At 41.9% G+C, this 18,476-nt stretch overlaps 1 protein-coding gene across 11 annotated transcripts in view; it reads left to right on the plus strand.

The window, feature by feature from the left end:
* Positions 1-685: 685 nt before the first annotated feature.
* Positions 686-18,476, plus strand: part of fubp1 (far upstream element (FUSE) binding protein 1) — a 33,393-nt gene continuing 15,602 nt past the window's right edge. For 2 of the 11 annotated variants that reach the window (XM_078408150.1, XM_078408155.1), the window contains exons 1-14: positions 688-1,054; positions 5,381-5,474; positions 7,019-7,054; positions 8,298-8,334; positions 9,587-9,636; positions 10,400-10,471; positions 11,986-12,043; positions 12,296-12,458; positions 12,565-12,663; positions 12,753-12,863; positions 13,091-13,193; positions 13,297-13,397; positions 13,566-13,713; positions 16,765-16,925. In XM_078408150.1, coding sequence (XP_078264276.1) covers positions 827-1,054; positions 5,381-5,474; positions 7,019-7,054; positions 8,298-8,334; positions 9,587-9,636; positions 10,400-10,471; positions 11,986-12,043; positions 12,296-12,458; positions 12,565-12,663; positions 12,753-12,863; positions 13,091-13,193; positions 13,297-13,397; positions 13,566-13,713; positions 16,765-16,925 — 1,461 coding nt within the window. In that variant the 5' untranslated portion in view covers positions 688-826. Of the gene's footprint in view, positions 1,098-2,329; positions 2,348-2,925; positions 3,042-5,380; positions 5,475-7,018; positions 7,055-8,297; positions 8,335-9,586; positions 9,637-10,399; positions 10,472-11,985; positions 12,044-12,295; positions 12,459-12,564; positions 12,664-12,752; positions 12,864-13,090; positions 13,194-13,296; positions 13,398-13,565; positions 13,714-16,764; positions 16,926-18,476 lie in introns of those variants that run through there. The other 9 variants (XM_078408156.1, XM_078408157.1, XM_078408151.1 and 6 more) reach the window with 8 other exon arrangements.

An 18,476-nucleotide genomic window follows, 5' to 3' on the forward strand; every position in this document is an offset into this window, starting at 1 on the left:
GGGAAGGGTTAGGTTTTTACAGAGTTAAGGAAGTGCAAGAGATCAAAAGAGAGGGAGATCAGGGAAAATGTAGAATATGCCATTGTTAGCTGGGAAAGCAAAAATGCAATCAGACTGATCGGAAAAAGGGGGAGGGATAGAGAGAGAGGGGGAAAACAAGAGTTACTCATCCATTGACAAAGTTGGACACAAAGCTTTCGGCCATCTTCCATGTCCCGCTCGCTGCACCGCCTCCCGCCCGCAATATGGCGGCAGTTGCTGCTGCCCCGCGGCAAGCGGGCTCTCGCTCTCAGTACAGGCAGCGAAACTCTCGCGAGAGCTGGTCCGCCCCTCAGTGCAGTCATGGGGAGTTATCGCGAGAGTTGGTTCGCTCCATCAATGCGGTCGTGGGGAGTTCTCGCGAGAGTTGGTTCGCCCCCTCAGTGCGGTCGTGGGGAGTTATCGCGAGAGTTGGTTCGCCCCCTCAGCGCAGTTGTGTGGAGTTCTCGCGAGAGTTGGTTCGCCCATCAGTGTGGCCGTGAGGAGTTCTCGCGAGAGCTGGTTCGCCCCTCACTGTGGTCGTGGGGTGTTCTCGAGAGAGTTGGTTCGCCCCATGGTGCGGCCGTGAGGAGTTCTCGCGAAAGCTGGTTCGCCCCTCTCCATCCGAGCGGGCAGCCCGGCAGGTTCTCGCGAGAGCCGGTTTGCCCCCCACAGCGCGGGGCGGGGCGACGACCTCGCCGCGGCGGCCATTTTGCAGCGGATTCCCAGCGCACGGAGGCCATTTTGCTGCGGATTCCCAGCGCACGGCGGCTGTTGCTACTCTTCTCTCGTCTCTTCGCTGTTCCACATGGCCGAGTACTCAGCGGTAGCGCCACCGAACGCCTTGGCGTCGGTGGGTGGAGGTCCCCCAGGAGGTGGTGGTGGTGGTGCTGGAGGCGGTGGAGGAGGCGGAGGCCCTGGTCCCAATAACGTCGGGGGAGGAGGAGGAGGTGGTGGAGGAGGAGGAGGCGGCGGCGGAGGGCCCGGCGGCTTCAAAAATGACGCGTTCGCCGATGCCCTTCAGAGGGCGAGACAGGTGGGTGAGGAGACGGTGGGAGAGCAGCTTCAAGATGGAGCGGGTTCGTCGTCGTAGTTGTTCACCGAGGATGGGGGGGAGAGGGGACAGCGGGCCCGCCGAACCCCGGTGTCCGGATGGGGGGGGGGGGGGGGGGAGAGAAGGAGACTCGGAGTCCTGGGCTGGGGGTCAGGGTTGGAGAGGGAGGTAGAAGAGTTCAGCCAGGCCCCGGGGACGGTGTAGGGAAAGGGTCGAGGCCCGCGGTGGCCCAACGTGGAGGGGGGGGGGGGGGTGGAAGAGGCGGGAGGGGCAGAAATTGGATGGAAGAGGGGGTATGGTAGAAGAGCTGGGGGGGGGGGGGGAAGAGAGAGAAGGTTTTCAGGCCCCGGGGTGGAACAGGTTTGAGGGGGCAGGATGGCAGAGGCGGGAGGACTGGGTCTGATATGGCGCGGGGAGGGGGGGGGGGGAGGAGATGGGGTGGAAGAAGGGATTATGGTGGGGGACAGGGAAGAAAGGGGGGGGGGGTTATGGTAGGGGAGAGATTTGTGGTGGAACCGGTTTGATGGGGTGGTCAAGGCGGGAAGGCTGGGATATATTACGGGGGAAAACCGTGGCAGGGGGAGGTTGGAGAGAGTTTTGGGATTGAGTGGAAAAAAAGTGGGGGGTATGGTTCATGCCCGGGGTGGTGAGTATTGGGGTGGGGTGGGGGGAAGAAAAGAGAGATGGGGTGGAAGAGGGGACATGTCTGAGATATGGTGGTGGGGGACAGGGAAGAAATTGGGGGGGGGGGGGTTATGGTAGAGGAGAGATTTGGGGTGGAACCGGCTTGGTGGGATGGTCAAGGCGGGAAAGCTGGGATATATTACGGGGGAAGACATTGGATGGAAGAGGGGTGTGGGCTGGGAGGGGGGGGGGGTTAACATGTGGTGGGGAGGGTTAGCACGTGGTGGGGAGGGTTTTGGGATGGGGTGGAAAGGGGGTAGAGTCTGGTTCCGGGGTGGGGAACATTGAGGGGGGGGGGGGGGGTGGAAATGCGGTTTCAGGGTGATGGGAGAAATGAGTGAGTGGCTGGGGTGGGAGATGGGAGGGATTGCGTAAGGCGGGAGGGTTCTGTCCCCAGTCTGTGAACAATAGGCGAGGCCCAGGTGGCCGCGGCTGGGATTTACTTCCTCTCCACCCTGCCTGCTGTGTGCAAACACGAGTCTCCACGTCGCTTTATAATATCTCCGGGTCCCTTCGCCACAAACTGCTGCGGAAGTCTACTTCACGGCGGCGGAAAAATTGTGCACGGCGGTAGTTAAATGAGTACTCGTGGTGAATAATACGCGTGGGTCTTCGTATCGCTGAATAGATCACGTCTGGAAACACAGACCGTCGTCAGGGGTCGAAACCTTCCAATATTAGTCCCAATTAATGGTTTCCATCCAAATCTCCCCTCACCACCAGATAATAGTTGATCTCAGATTCTCCAGAGTAGCTCCAAATTCCAGCATCTAGTCTCCATTGATCAGACTTATTCATTCCCCATCTTGTGCCACAACCTTACTTTTGCTACCAACCGTTGCTTTGTTTTGTGGGTGAAATGTGCGATGATATCCTGTCTTTGTTCAGATGTGTAGTCTGAAAGTGCAGTTTAATTATGCTGCATTGTTTTGTGAGGTTATAATAGCCTCATGAAAATGCTGTCCCCTCCCCCCCCCCTCTTAAGTGTAAAACACCCCAGGCACCATCCTTTGAGTTTTTTTAAATAATAAAATCAATCCCTCTCAGTTCACCCATATGCATTTGTCCCTCCACATATGGTGGAAATTTTTGAGATATGGCCGCAGTCACTTACTGGCTTTTGAATGCCAAATTTCACACTTGAGATACATTGAGTGTTAATAGCACACACGTTTCCATTGCCTTAATTCTTTGAGTGTTTAAAAAGACCAGAAAGGGTAGAAATTGTTGAACTATTTTTGGTTGAGGGCACCTCGAACAAGTTGAAGCTGATCCATTCAGAGAAGTAAGTCGATTTATCGAACTTGTGCTCTTGAAGGGACAATTGATATGAATAATTTGCATAGCATATCAAGTAAAAAAAGACAAATAGACACACAAAATACTGGAGTAACTCAGTGGGACAGGCAGTATCTTTGGAGAGAAGGAATGCAAAACATTTTGGGTCGAGACCCGTCTAAATTGGTATACTGCAACTGTGTAAAATCACAATGATTCCTTGCAAATGCGTGGAGGCAATTCAGCATAATGCAAACTAATGCAGTTAACCAAATTCATACTTGCTTCATTGCAGATCTTCATATTGGATAGTCTTTTGTAATAAGAATGCAATATATGGAAAAAATAGGTGCCAGAAAAGGCCATCTTGTCCATCAAACCTTCCCTGTTATTTAATAGGATTGTGACTGATCTGCCCCAGTCAACTCTCTTCTATGGTAGTTTCACATGTCACTAGTGGGACAGAGATATCTTGAATGATCACCATACATAGAGGCTTGCTTCATATTCATGAACATTAAACACGGGCGTTAACTTCTGCAATCAGATTATCAGTTGCGCTTTTTCCTGTTGTGGGCTTTTATGTGCTACCATCATTCCACAACCGAACTATTTTGGCCTTGATACTGTGGGCGAAAACATTGTTCCAATCAACAATAACAATTAAAGTTACTGAATCCAAGCAGATGGTAGGCATTCAGTATCCCAAAAAGCATTTGAATCTGGAATTGTTCAAGATCTCTGGGTGGTAAAAAAAGTTCTGGAGCACGAAGAAAAGCAAATTTCCAAATGTTTTAGTGTGCATTTTTTGTGAGCTAAGTATTTGAACCTTTTCTACCAACTTGTTGGAGTAACAACATGTAAAGTTGGCTGAAGTAACAAAGCTGAAAATTCAAAAGTCTTTTGTTACTTCACCAGACAGGAGCTCTTTATTGTAATCTTTACAACCTATGTCAAATAAACATTTAGAAAAGTAGGCAGACAAATGTTAAATGTCCCAACCTTTAAATCAAATGTACTCCTGAGCAAAAGCAATGCTGAATTCAAACTTGCCTTGGAATTAAAATATTACACAGTGGTTAGGGATTTATGGTGGAGAGTTGATAGAAAAGCCATGAAATCGCATGGAAAGTCCTTTTGGAGTAGTCTCAGCACTAGCCACTGGGTGGTGTGCACAAGTATGGAGGATTTCATTCAAATTTCTGTCATTGGGTGGTATTTTGCAGAAACTGGGAATTATAACTTGTTTCTGAACTGGTGTCATTTTACACAAAATAGCCTACAGCATTATTATTGTCATCCAGTATAAGAGATGAGAATAAGCTCTTACCAGTTTATTGACAATTGTCACAATCCTCCTTACTTACTACTTGTCATAGTACCTGGTAACCTTCAAATATGTTTTACATTGGTGTTGATTTATTATTTCCACGTGTACCAAGATACAGTGAAAAAGCTTTATCCGCATGCCAATCCAGGCAAATCATACCATACATCGAGATAGTGAAATGCAAAATCCAGTGTTACAACTCCAGAGAAAGTGCAGATTAAAAGAAGTGCAGACTGTAATGAGGTAGGTTGGGAAAGCAAGAACTCGTCATTGTGCTTTCTTAGCCATAGTGTATTTAGAGGTTTCTTGCATCAAATTGAATAGATTTTCTCCAGTGCATCCTGAAGGATTTATAAATATATTTTAAACCATTCTGTTAGTGAATCAGAAATACCATAGGTTTGTGAATTGTTGATGATTTGATGGCATTACTTCTTTATTAGATATCATTGTGGTTTAAACAATCTCTGATTCATTCAGAAACGTGTCTAAATTTGAAGCTTGTTTTGAGCTTCAGAAGTGAGATTGACTTTTCCCAAAGATGGACACGAAAAGCTGGAGTAACTCCGCGGGTCAGGCAGCATCTCTGGAGAAAAGGAATAGGTGACGTTTCGGGTCGAGACCCTTCAGACACAGACTTTTCCCCAAGACAGTTTCCCATGAGTGCAATCGTAGTTAGGAATATCAAATATGCTACTCTTGGAAATGTGCATTTTAAACCTCCATCACTGAGCAAATCAGAAAGCTGCTTTAACAATAAAAACAATAATTTGAGACTCCCTTATTTTCCTGTCTGTTGAAACTAAAGGGATTTCCTAATTTTCAGTGTTTAGGGTTTTTATTGATTTAGGAGTTTGGGGTCTGGGAAAAGCTGACATTTTTTGCCCATGAGTGAGTACTATGTGAGTACATCCCAACTTTTAATACTTGCTGCATTTATATAAGTAGGCCAATGAGTTGAATAGAAAGGGAAAAAATAGTTGACTCTACAAACCATTGCATTTCTTTTTACGCAGATTGCAGCAAAAATTGGTGGAGATACAGGAACAACAACAATAAGTACACCTGACTATGGATATGGTGGACAGAAAAGGCCTTTGGAAGACGGAGGTAAGATACTAAATTTTCTTTGAATATTTATAAAGTCTTTGGGTTGCTTGACCTTCACCAACAGTGGCGGATGCGCCTTTCTATGACAATGTGAGTAGAAGTGATCACAGTACAGTCCTTCAGAAGATATAGTCCCAACATTACACCTAGGATGTCTTCTGTCATATTGTGTGACATTGCAGTTATGCTGAATGTGATAGACTTGAAACAGATAAGGCAGCTCAGAACTGGGCATATGAGGTCTGCTGGACCAGATACTGAAAGTGTCCTTACCCCTCCTTGTGCGAGAGGACAGAAGCTTTAGTTACTGGTTCTTGCGGGTGCTTGGTATGGAAGCTGCTCTTTTAACCTGATGGTCGGAGATCCAGTGCATTAAGGAATAGTGAGGTTATGATGTTGGTCTTTCATTCAGATTGGATGAGTTGTTTTTGCTGCTCCACTTTATGCTGTGGATTTTGAATCACCTGCAATGGCAAGAACAGCAATCATAGTCATATAGATGAGCACTGGTTTGAGAAGATATTTAAAGTGGGCCACATCTAAAGTATATTGATTTTTATTTGCAAGCTGGAGTTAATAATAGAGCAAAGATATTAAGATAATTTCAGACTCCTAGATCAAGACTGCATGGTCTAAGAAAATTGTGTGTGCACATGCATTTGCATAATATAAGTATGCAGTTACATATTCTACACACTAACTTGTATAACATTCAAAAACAATTTATTTCCTCATGCACCATTCATCACTCCTAATTAATTGTGAGGGCAATAATATTCATAAGTGATCGGAGTAGAATTCTGCTGATAGTTGGATGTTGGCAGGCCAGTTAAAAGTTCTTAGGTTTCCTAAGAACCCCATATTTTGTTCTTTGAATTCTGGCAGTATTTGTATTTCCCAACTGTCCAACTAATTTTCTGTCCAGAACCCAGCATATTGGTTCATGTAGTTCTTCCCTAAATTACTGAACATTCATTCACTTAACACTTCTTTGCTAAAGAATTGAATTTATCACTGAAAGGTTTCACTTGCGACAACTTGGGGTTGGGAATGTATTCATTTGGAGACGCTATCACAAACACTTCAGGGGAAAAAAGCGACATTTAAGATTTTGACCCCTTTATTGGAAAGTGCTTGTTAAATATTCCAGCTATTTAACATGGGCGAGATGGAGCCACTCCATTGAACACTAGCTGTCTTCCATCTGGCAGAAAGGGCTGTTGAATGAATGGCTTTTATGCATCAGTTTTTAAGATTTCAGCTTGTTCTAACTAGCACTGTTTGTTTTATCATTACTGCATCCTTCGTTTCTGATTTCTTTTCTCACGTCCATGGCAGCTGGTGTGCCCTGTGAAAGGGTTTATTGTACCTCCGCTTGTAAAATATTTGCATAATGAAGAGTTCTTTAGGAACCTAGCCCCTTTGTTAACTGGAGGAAAGAGCTATGTTCAAAGGAAAGATGAATACCACCTGACCTGTTTCACCATTTTTGGTGTAGTGAAGCAGCTACCTGCAACAGTTGAGAAAATTCTTTGTTTTTGCAGATCAACCAGATACCAAGAAAGTTGCCCAGAATGACCGTAAGTAGTGATTCTCCAGAATGGGATTCTCTACTGCTAATTACATTAGAAATACATTTCTCTATCTTATTTAATAAAAATAATTAAATAGCTCCTTTAAGATAGTTGAGCACTCTTGGAATTGTTGAGTAAACATTGACGATGAATCATAGATTAGTGCATGCGACATAAGGCTTGTGGCCGATTTTATAGCGTACGTTGAGGGCAGAAAGTGGAGTCGCCGTTGATTGCAGTCTGAAATAGTTGTTCAATTATATCAAATATTTAACTGAAAATAATGCAGCGTACCAGGAGCTGTGCTGGAATAATTAGATTTTCTGCACGGTATATTGATAATGCTAGTGCCATGACACATCCGAGTTCTCACCTACTCCCTTTCTCTTCACTGACTTGCATTGGCCACTGACTGACAATGGTGCAGATTTAAATGAAGCATCCTTGTCTTCTTATCACTGTGTTGTTGCTTCCCTTCCCCCTCAATCCTTCACGTCTCAACTTCTCTACGCCTCCAATTGTGCCTTCTAATAGACCCCCAGTTTTCATTGCCTCACTTTTGGCAGTCAGGTTGTCCAAAGGCTAAATTTTGGGATATTCTCCTTGTCATCATGAACAAAATTCTGACATTAAACCAGCCAGCACCCCTAAAACTTAAATGTGTATGGAACACACTTTCATCATCATCTGGTCATAATGTCAGCATTATAGGGCCTTTGTCACCTACTTACATGCTCTCTGCAGCCTTTTATTGTAAGATATTAGTGGCGACTTGTAGTCTGAGGAGTTGATGTTTAAATGATCCTGTAAGATGTAGATGAGTAAGGATATGGGCCTTGTTAGATTTTCTAAGAGCAGAGTGGGCAATAGACAGACTAAATTCAACTGTTCAAAATGCTGTCCTGTTGAGTGGTGATCTTGTGTAAGAATCAATAGGTTCCTTGCAGATTACTGGCAAACTATAGCAGATGAGCAGAATCAGGAATCTGATTCCCTTGATTTACGATTGAGAGTAAATATAAGAGAGAAACAAATAGAGCAATGTGCATTTAATATTTGAAGATGTAAGGGGGAAAGAGGCCCTTGTAGAACATGAAGATTGTAATAGACACAAGTAAAATTTCTAGGGTACTATTTTCCTGTTAAGTCCTTAAAACTAATAAATGTGGGTCTGATCTTTTATTGCAATGCATTTTCTTGTGCTTCAGTTGTACTTTAGCTAAACTAACATGTTTTTTTCCCCTTTAAGCATTTGGAGCGCAACTAGCTGCAATGCATCAACAGCGGTAGGGAACACCTTTACTCTTTTTAAATGATGAATCATCATATCATGCATTATGCTTGTTATGTGAATTCAATCTGGCTCATTTTAATAGTTTTTTTTATTTATTAAGGAAGGACTGTATTACCTAGCTTTATAGTTGTGAAAGTTAACGATCTATATCATGTAAAATCCCATTTCTAATCCTTGTCCCATTTCCTAAACTTCCGCACGTACACGGAAGGAATGTGTACCTGGTTTATGTCTTGTTGCATTGTACATGAAGATTGAGATAAAAATGTAACAATATCAATCATAAAAGCAGCAATGAAGTGGAAAAGAGAATTGGACTGGAGCTTATTGGACATATTGAGTGCTGCGCCAATACTGCTTTTGATCATTTGAGCAAAGATGTACCTGTTTTGTTCTCTCATTAAAAAAAAATTCTCCCACCCAATATGGCTTTTTGTCCACACCAGCATCCAAGTTCAACAAATGATTCATAATTTCCTCCACCTCCAGCAGGATCCACAACTGGACATATTTCACCATTGACAGGGACCATTTGCTTCACAACTGTGTGACCTGCCATTCCAGCTCCCCCCACCCCCACAATCAATCCCTTCAACAATGCCACACTTGCCCTTTTTATTTAGTCCATTCCCACTATCCAGATATTCCTGCCAGATGAAGTAGCTTTTCCAGTTTAAGGCATTGCATTTGATTGGGCTACACCTGAAAAAAGCAAGTACAAATTGCGATGCATTGCACAGCTCTCTGGAACTTCCACTCGCGTCACTTTAATCCCAGCCCACTCTAATTTCTCTGAATTCGACATTTCCCTAAAGATGCCCAAAGTAAGCTCTCGTTCCTTTGCCGGGGCGCACTGAAGCCAACATAAAGTAACACTGAATTTCACGTAACCTTTCCGTTTATTTCTTACCACATATGCTTCTGGTATTTTCTTGTTTTGTTTAGCATCTCCATTTTTTTGCTCTGGCATCAGTTGCTGGTTTACTGATCAAGCGACTTCTATTCAATGTAGTTGTATCACCTTGAGCTGCGATAATAGCTTGGATGGTGTGATGTACATGATTTCTTCTGCTTGCATGCTTTAAATTGTGTTGTGCACAGGATCAACTCTTTTTCAACCACGCGTTTTGACATGAACTATACAGAATCTAATGTTCTAGTGTATGTTGCTGTGAGGGAAGATGGAGAGCACCTGATTCTTACTGGGAAATGTTGGCTAACTGAAACTTTCTTTTAAAACATAGGTCAATTTCAACAGAGGAATACAAGGTTCCTGACAGCATGGTTGGATTTAGTAAGTGAATTAAAGTTCATTTTTGTTAATAGTCATATAAATTACATATGGGCAAACTGCTTTACCCATTTCATCCAACCATTGATTTTTGGTATCCATCTGCTGGACCAGTGTCCACCCATGCACCTTGCACAAGCTTCAGTTTTCATTGCAAAAGATAAGAAATATTCCTGGTCCATGCACAAACTAGCTTACTACTTCATTCCAACTGTAGTCTCCTAAGGCGTGATCTTCAATTGAACATTGTTCATATTTTGGTTGTTGGAAGTTGACTCTCCTTTTCACTCTATTCATGATTGCGATCTACCATTTCTCTAATCTCACCAGCTTCTAACATCTGCTACCGCGCTTCTCCAGATTCGGGTGTTCAAATTATTTTCTCTTTGGCTTCTTAAACTTCACCCTCTGCCGTAGTGTCTTGCTTTCTACCAATTCTTAATTCGCAACTTTGTTTTCTTGCTGGTTTGTTGGTTCTTCATTAAATAAATTCTTGACATGGTCCTATGCAAACTCCTTTTCCTCTTCTCTCATTATCATCAACTGTTGATTTCAAACACGCTACTATGGAAGTTATTCCCTAAACCGAAGTCTAATGCATTGGGTTGTGGGGGAAGAGGTAGTAGCAGTGATATGGTTGACACAATACGTAAAACTACTGTTTATAAACACATTTTACAGATTGGGTTTTGGCTTAAAATTTGCCCTTTGAAGCACTAGTGGTGTACCTCAGCACAATGTTTAAAGTAATGCTTTCTTCTTTTAGTAATTGGTAGAGGAGGAGAACAGATCTCACGTATACAACAAGAGTCTGGGTGCAAAGTACAGATTGCGCCTGGTAAGATTTTTATTCATCTTTAATTTTATTTTTGCTTTGCTTGACAGTTGGGTTAGCACTTGTAAGTCTAGCTATAAATATAGTTAATATTCTTTTCCATATAGTTAGTTTGAGTTTAAGAACCCAAAGCTGTTGTGGAATTTGAGGAAATCTATATATGAAAGAACACATTTTATAGAGATTCCATTGGAATCTGTTACTAGAAGTCAAGCAACAGGATTCATTGTTTGCTTTTGTACATTAATTTGTGCATTTCAACTAAACTCGAGTTAAGATTTGGCTTAATCTAACAGTTAGATAAAAAACAGAAGGCATGGTCTTTGCACCAAATGGCCTCTGGAGAGATCATCAAAGTTGTCATTTACAGCACCAGTTGTGCTTTATTATTACCATATTCCTTGCACTGTTTTTGATGTGGATTAACAAACTAAATGATGGGTAAAATCATTTCAAGTCACTCAGACCATGTCTATCTAGTGGAAGTTCTCCTCTTCTGAAGAATCTGTCTCAAAATGAATCCGTATGCTATAAGCTGCTTTGGTGCTTCCGTGCCCTTTGCTGAGATTCCTTCCTCCATTTCATTATGGCTCTTATTTTTCAAACTAAGTTTAACTTTTCTACCAAAATGAAGGTCTCACAGTTAACCAGAATTGGAATTAATTGCCATTACACATCCCCTTTGCACATCCCCTCACAGTTTGTCAGCTTTGTACAGTTTTCTTCAGGGCTAACTGCAATCCATTTTGATATTCCAGTTCCAATCCAAAATTATATTGTTTGCAAATTCTGTTAACCTCAACCTGACTTGAAATAAGTTATCATGCACAAGTACAGCGAGATACAGGTACAATGAAAATCTTGCTTACAGCAGTATCACAGGTACATAGAGTCAGACAACACTTGAAAACATAATTCACGCATCAATTAAGGCAAATTCTACCAGGCAGTTAATAGGAAAAATAGTGCAAAAAACCCCCCAAAATATTAGCACAAACCACAAATAGAAAGCAAGTAGAAAACAAATAGAAAACGTCACCCATTCCTTATCTCCTGATTGCTGCCTGACCTGCTGAGTTACTCCAGCATTTTGTGAATAAAAACAAGTACATGGTAGTGCAAAGGTTGTCCATAGTATTCCATTGCTGAAGTAGCATTATGGTTGTGAGGGTTGGTTCAAGAACCTGATGGTTGTAGAAAAGTAGCTGTTCCTGAACCTGTCATGATGTACAGAAACAGGTCCTTTGGCCACAACTGCCCATCCTGATCAAGATGCCCCATCTACACTAGTGCCACCTGCCTAGACTCTAATAGAGTCATACAGCCTTCTTTAGGACAAATTGTACCTGCAACTGATGTGCAAGTGATCCCAGTGTTGATACGCATGGGACACTTTTTCTGCTGGTCCAAGTAACTACAGTTAACCCACCACTTTGTTTTCCAACTGTTTTGCTTTCATTTTTCCTTCTTATCCATTGACTCTACATAATTGGATCTTTTGTGAATTTGATTTTCAGACAGTGGTGGTTTACCAGAAAGGTCTTGCATGTTGACGGGCAATGCTGATTCTATTGCGTAAGTGTAATTAAAGATACTTTGTGATTTCTGTATGATACTTCGAATGATGTGATAGCCCAAAGTATTATTCAACCTGCCTGGCTGCCTGTCTGTTTGCAAGGTTTGTGCAGTCAAGTCTAGTATAACTAAACCATTTATCTTGCGAACTCTCATCATTGTCTCATTAAGAATTGAAATGTAATTAAGAATTGTAGTAAGATTTTTCCTTTCTCCCATTCTATCCACTATTCTCGTCCTTGGGTGTTCCAGAGGTGCAAAGAGACTACTTGATCAGATAGTTGAAAGGGGCCGAATTGGTCCGGGTACACACCATGGTGATGGAGCAGGTACTTCTGTGCAGGAGATCATGATTCCTGCAAGCAAGGCCGGGCTTGTTATTGGAAAAGGCGGAGAAACGATCAAGCAGTTACAGGTAAGATTCGCGTTTGCTGTTCCTGCTTTGCTTCCTAAGTGCTAAGACCCTGTAATTAAATACAGTTGCAAAGGTGGGTACATGGAGTTGTTCTATTGCAAAATAGGAGCGTGCTGGAGTGAAGATGGTGATGATTCAAGATGGACCTCAGCCAACAGGATCAGACAAACCCCTTCGAATAACCGGAGATCCATACAAAGTCCAGGTAGGATATAAGATTTCTTCCTGCTTTTCAATAGGTGTTTGTCCTGCTACTGAGTGGAAAGTGTGAACATGCTTTAATATTTTTTGTAGCAAGCCAAGGACATGGTGATGGATTTAATTCGTGACAGAGACCAAGGTGGTTTTAGAGAACAGCGTAATGAGTATGGATCTCGTGTGGGAGGAACGAACGAAACTTTGGATGTAAGTGTAAAACACTGCCTAAATGTAGGCACTTTCTCTCAAAGCTATTAGCACAGTATTAAAAGTCTATGAGTTTTGGTGATTACATTAATTCGATTGGGTTGCATTTAAATTATAATATATAGTGGCAAGTTGATGGATTATCTTCACAGGTATACATTGCCAGTTATTTACAGTCACAACCTGTCTTGTCTGTTGCAGTGTACATTAATTGCATTTTCTATTAGGTCCCCGTACCTCGATTTGCTGTTGGTATTGTAATAGGGAGAAGTGGGGAAATGATAAAGAAGATTCAAAACGATGCCGGGGTGAGGATTCAGTTCAAACCAGGTAAATTTAAGATAACCTAGTTATTCTCCAATTTTTAATAAACTATTTCCACACCTAGTAAATCTGTCAAAAAATCCCAATAACTTTTTTCTTCAATCTCAAGACGATGGGACGACTCCAGAAAGAATAGCTCAGATCCTGGGCCCACCAGACCGATGTCAACATGCTGCAGAAATACTAAGAGACCTTCTTCGAAGCGTGGAGGTTAGGTTACAAGTGTTTTCTCTTTCTGTGTGCCAAGTAATTTTATATGTTTACGACTGGAATGCTGCTGTTTATGTCGTGTTAACTGTTCGGGAATGTCTTTGTGGTCTCTGTTGCTTGGGGACAGATGCTAAACGGTAGTTTTAAGTTCTCTCCTCCTACTTGTAGGCTGGCATGCCTCCTGGTGCTAGTGGTCCTGGTCCTGGCAGAGGAAGAGGCAGAGGCCAAGGGAACTGGACAATGCCCCCGCCCGGTGGATTGCAGGAGTTCACTTTCACAGTACCAAGCAGTAAGACTGGCATTATCATTGGCAAAGGTAAGCTCCTGTAATGAACATTTGAACCGTAACCAATTCAATACACAAAATCATAGGGACAGAAGGAGTCTATTTGTCCAATCCAGCAGAGGAAAGAGCCATTCAAACTAATTCTGCTTCGTTACCCTGGTATGTAGCTTCATTGGTTATGACTAACTGTAACAAAAGTTTCTGCCTCCATCGCCCTTTTAGGAAAATGAGTTTCCAGCTGCTTGTTCTCTGGTGTGATGTAAAAATCCCTCAATTCCTTTATAGTCCCTCTAGTAATTAATTTAAATCTGTTCCTTAATTGTAAATCTCTGCTAAGGAAAATTATTTGAAGTTCATGCTGTTCTGTCCTATCTCAAATAAACCCCTCCCCTGCTTACTAGGGAACAAAGACTTTCAGCCTAGCCCAATCTCTGCTCGTAACTCATTCTGCATCCCCTGTAGCAGTGAGATCTGTACATATTATTCTTGGCTGTGGCTTAGCCATTGTTCGGAAGAACTCTGCCATGACCTCCCTGCTAGTGCATTCCATTCTCCCATCAGTAAATGCATCCATCCCCTTTTGTGTTCTTATCCTCTGATTTGCATCTTCAGGGATCTGTGAACAAATACTTCAGAATCTCTCACTATATTTTAATATAGGCACTTTGCATTTTACATGTGTTTGATTTATGAAATAAGGCACTTGTTGAATTAATACCAAGACCTAATTTACACGCTATAGTTTTGAAATTTACGCCTGTTTAAATGTATACGTTTAATTGACATGTTTTTGAATTACTCGCTGATTTTCAGGAACATATCCCCCACATAAAACGCGAGCTGCCTGTATGTATTTTCTAACCTTGTTTGTTCTCCACGGGTGCAATACTTTGCACCATTCTGGATTGAATTCCTTTTGCCACTTTAAGGCACACCTTACCAGTATTTAAAAATTTCCATGTACTGGAAAACCATCTTCCTCACTACCAATAATACTACCAATTTTGATATTATCTAGAAACACAATTGTCTCTGCAATTCAGTACATAATAATATTACAAAAAGCAGAGACCGTACCCTGTGGAATATAAGGCACGGCAAGTTTATTTATATACACATTTCATACAGCAATGGCAATTCAAAGTGCTTTACACAGAGCATAAATATACAGAAAAGGTGGGAAAATACAAATAATAAGAGCAATAAGATAAATAAATAATAGCTATAAGTAAGATTAATAGAGTAATGGGGGATCATGACAGAAGCCTCCTCGTGGCGATCCCCCGGAAAAGACGACACTATGCACTCGGCGACGCGTTGGGTGACTGATTCTGTCAACATGTTGGACGACGACAGAAGCCAACAGCGAACGTCGTCCTGCACACGAGCGATAGAGTAATAGAATTAGACAAAAAGTAATAAAATATAATAAAAAGTAATAAGAATAGACCAAAAGTAAGATATATAGAGTAACAAGAATCAAAGTGCTAGTCATAGACACTGCAGAACATGGTTTTAAGCCTAGTTTTGAATATATTTAGTTTGGGCCTGTTTGAGTTCTTCGGGGAGTTTATTCCAGATGCACGAAGCAGAGTGACTAAAAGCTGCTTCACCGTGTTTTGTTTTTACTCTTGGAGTGTTTAATAGACTGGTCCCAGCTGACTTAAGGGGTCTAGCAGGAATGTAAGGTGAGAGATGGTCTGAAATGTATTTTGGTCCAAGACCATTTAGTGATTTGTAGACACTTAGAAGTACTTTGAATTCTATTCTCTGACTGACTGGTAGCCAGTGTAGAGATCTGAGAATTGGTGTAATGTATTCAAATTTTTTAGCTTTTGTTACGACTCTAGCAGCGGCGTTTTGGACGAACTGCAACTTGCGAACAGCCCCTTTAGATAGGCTTGTCAGAAGACCATTACAATAATCAAGCCTATTTGAAATAAATGCGTGGATGAGCTTTTCAAGGTCTTGTTTAGACATGAAACCTCTAACTCTTGCAGTGTTTCTCAGGTGATAGTAGGCTGATTTAGTTATTGAGTTTATGTAGCTGTTGAAATTTAGATCAGAGTCTGGAATTACACCAAGATTTTTGACCTGGTTTTTAGTCCGAAGAGAGAATCAAGGTGGGCACTGACTATCGATCTTTTGTCCATAGCTGGAGAACTGATCGAAGCCTGTTCCAGTCCAGAAATTACGACCGTCCCTTGATTTGGGAGTATCACATTTCTTGATCGGTGTACCAAAGGACACAGACAGCTTTAAAAAAATAGCTGGAGTCCTATATTTGAAATTGCCTGAATGAAATTTTTGAATGACCTTAAAAAATATTAGCAGCAGCTCATTCAGTCAGTCAATCCAGCAAGTTTGTTCATATGTTTATGCTCCACTCCCACATTCTCTGGCTTATCTGCATTTTAGCTTAAAGCAAGTTCCTCGCTTGTTATTATTTATCTTCCTCGTAGATTAATTTTTCCTTATTGCCTCAGCAATTTGTGGTGATAATGGTAGTAATGGATGGTTGGAAGCAGAGTGATGGTGAGATGGTGATGCGGAATGAGTAAAGCATTATGCTACCATGATGTTCAGGTTTATTAATTAAGGAGTGATAATTGACTCCCAGGTGCTGAGATATTAAAAAATATATATCTGCCAGCTGCAAACATGTTACAATCTTAGTGTAATGACAGGTTGGAATGCCAACCACTCACTAGGATTGGGTGAAATTTGGATGGAGGCTGTGTATCATGAGTTTGGACTGTAAATAAGCGACAATTTCATAAAACTACCAGTACTTGGATACTAATCTACTTTTCGCAAGTGTTTCGGAACAATTTAATCTTTTCAACTTGGTGGGACATTCATCTGATGTGAAAGCTATTGCAGACAGATGAGGGAATTTTTTACCACCACCATCATGGTTGGGAGTGCTAAACACATGGTCCAGACAAATCAGTATCCCAAGTACTGGCATATACCAAAGATTACTGCCTGTGGTTTAATCAGATCATACATCTGTGAGTGACATCCTTGTTTGAAGGATTTGTAAACTTTTTCCTCAAAATCTCTCCTTTTCTACTTCAGGAGGCGAGACTGTAAAAGCAATCAGTCAACAATCAGGAGCACGGATAGAGCTTCAGAGAAATCCTCCTCCAAATGCTGATCCCAACTTTAAAATGTTTATTATTCGTGGATCAACACAGCAGATTGACTATGCCAGACAACTTATTGAAGAGAAGATTGGGGTGAGCTTTCTCCTACAATTTTTGTGAAACAAATCACATGATGGAGCTGTTTTTCAGGTCCATTGTTACAGGCTAACAGCGTACACATTTTCCAACTGCGTGAACAAATTGTCGTGCCTTAACTTTGTAGTTTACTGTTCATGCACCCTATGTTGTTACATTGGAGGAAGTTCCCCAAAGTCAATTTATAGTATATCAATATCCAGACTTCTAGTTCCTGAAGTGTTGAGGGCGATCTGTGTGCTGAGAAATAAAAGTTGTGTCAGGTTGAACAATGGTTAAGTGGAAAGTTGGTAATGGAATAGTCGGTAATACAGTCTGCTTTCAATCCAGTGTTTGATGGCTCAATTGCCTCTTCTGGTTTTAAAATGGGTAACATTGTTCGTCACAGCACTAGAGACCCAGGTTCGATCCTGACCTCGGGTGCTGTCTGTGTGGAGTGTGTCTGTTCTCCCTGTGCCAGCATGGGCTTGTTCCAGGTGCTCCGGTTTCCTCCCACATCTCAAAGACGCACGGTTAATCATCCTCTGTAAATTGCCGCCAGTGTGTAGGTAAGCAGATGAGAAAGTAGGGTGACGTGGAACCAGTGTGAATGGGAGATCAGTGGTCGGTGTGGACTTAGTGGGCCGAAGGACCTGTTTCCATACTGTGTCTCTAAACTAAAGTATGAAACAATGTCTATGTGCTTTATAGTGGCATTGTTGTGAGATTGGGGGGGGGGGGGGGGGGGCTGAGGCACAGTTAAAATGAACTTTGAAGGATACTTCTGAAGTCAGTGTTATGAAGAAGTAGTTGGGGAGGTGAAGTCTGAAAGATTGTTGCCCAGTGGAGCTTACTGACCCATCAACAGATTAACAATGGCACTGTGGGAAATTTAATTCTTGTACAATTGAATCAACATCCCATTTAATTGACAAATACCATTTATCGTTTAGGTTTTCAATCATTCAGTTAGAGTAGAGTTTGTAATTCTGGCATTAACTTGTCAGTTATCTTTGACACTTGGTAGGTTTCCTCTTGTATCTTGCAAGTGGTTTCCTTGGTAGCAAGTTTGGTTCCATCCATCAAATGTATACAAAATGACAACAATATTTGGTCTATGTTTTGGTCTTTAATTTGCTGGCAGTTTTATGCTGCACGGTTTTATGGTCTGATTTTTTTTTCAACTTTACCAATTCTTGACCGTGCACGTATTGGCCAAGACCTTTGGCATCAATGGGGCATAATGGCTAAACTCTCAACATCAATGTAATGGAAGGATGGGGAGCATGTAAGACTGAAAGAGGGAGGGGTATGAACCATGAACAAAGTAAAATGTGAGATAAAAATATGGATCTTGTTAGTTGCAGTGTGCAAAACAAAAAGTATTCTGTTGTGCGATTTCTGAGTAGAGAACAGAGATCATTGCATTTTCGTGGATATGAGTTGCGATCAAAGCTGTCTCTTGGAGCTGATTTATCTATTGTGGGTTATTAGGAGGAATTATCAGAAGTTCTTGCTGAGTTTACTTCTGGAATTGCATCAGTTGTAGCAGGCATGCAGTGTCCATTA

This window comes from Rhinoraja longicauda, chromosome 11 (genome assembly GCF_053455715.1).
Source record: "Rhinoraja longicauda isolate Sanriku21f chromosome 11, sRhiLon1.1, whole genome shotgun sequence".
NCBI lineage: Eukaryota > Metazoa > Chordata > Chondrichthyes > Rajiformes > Arhynchobatidae > Rhinoraja > Rhinoraja longicauda.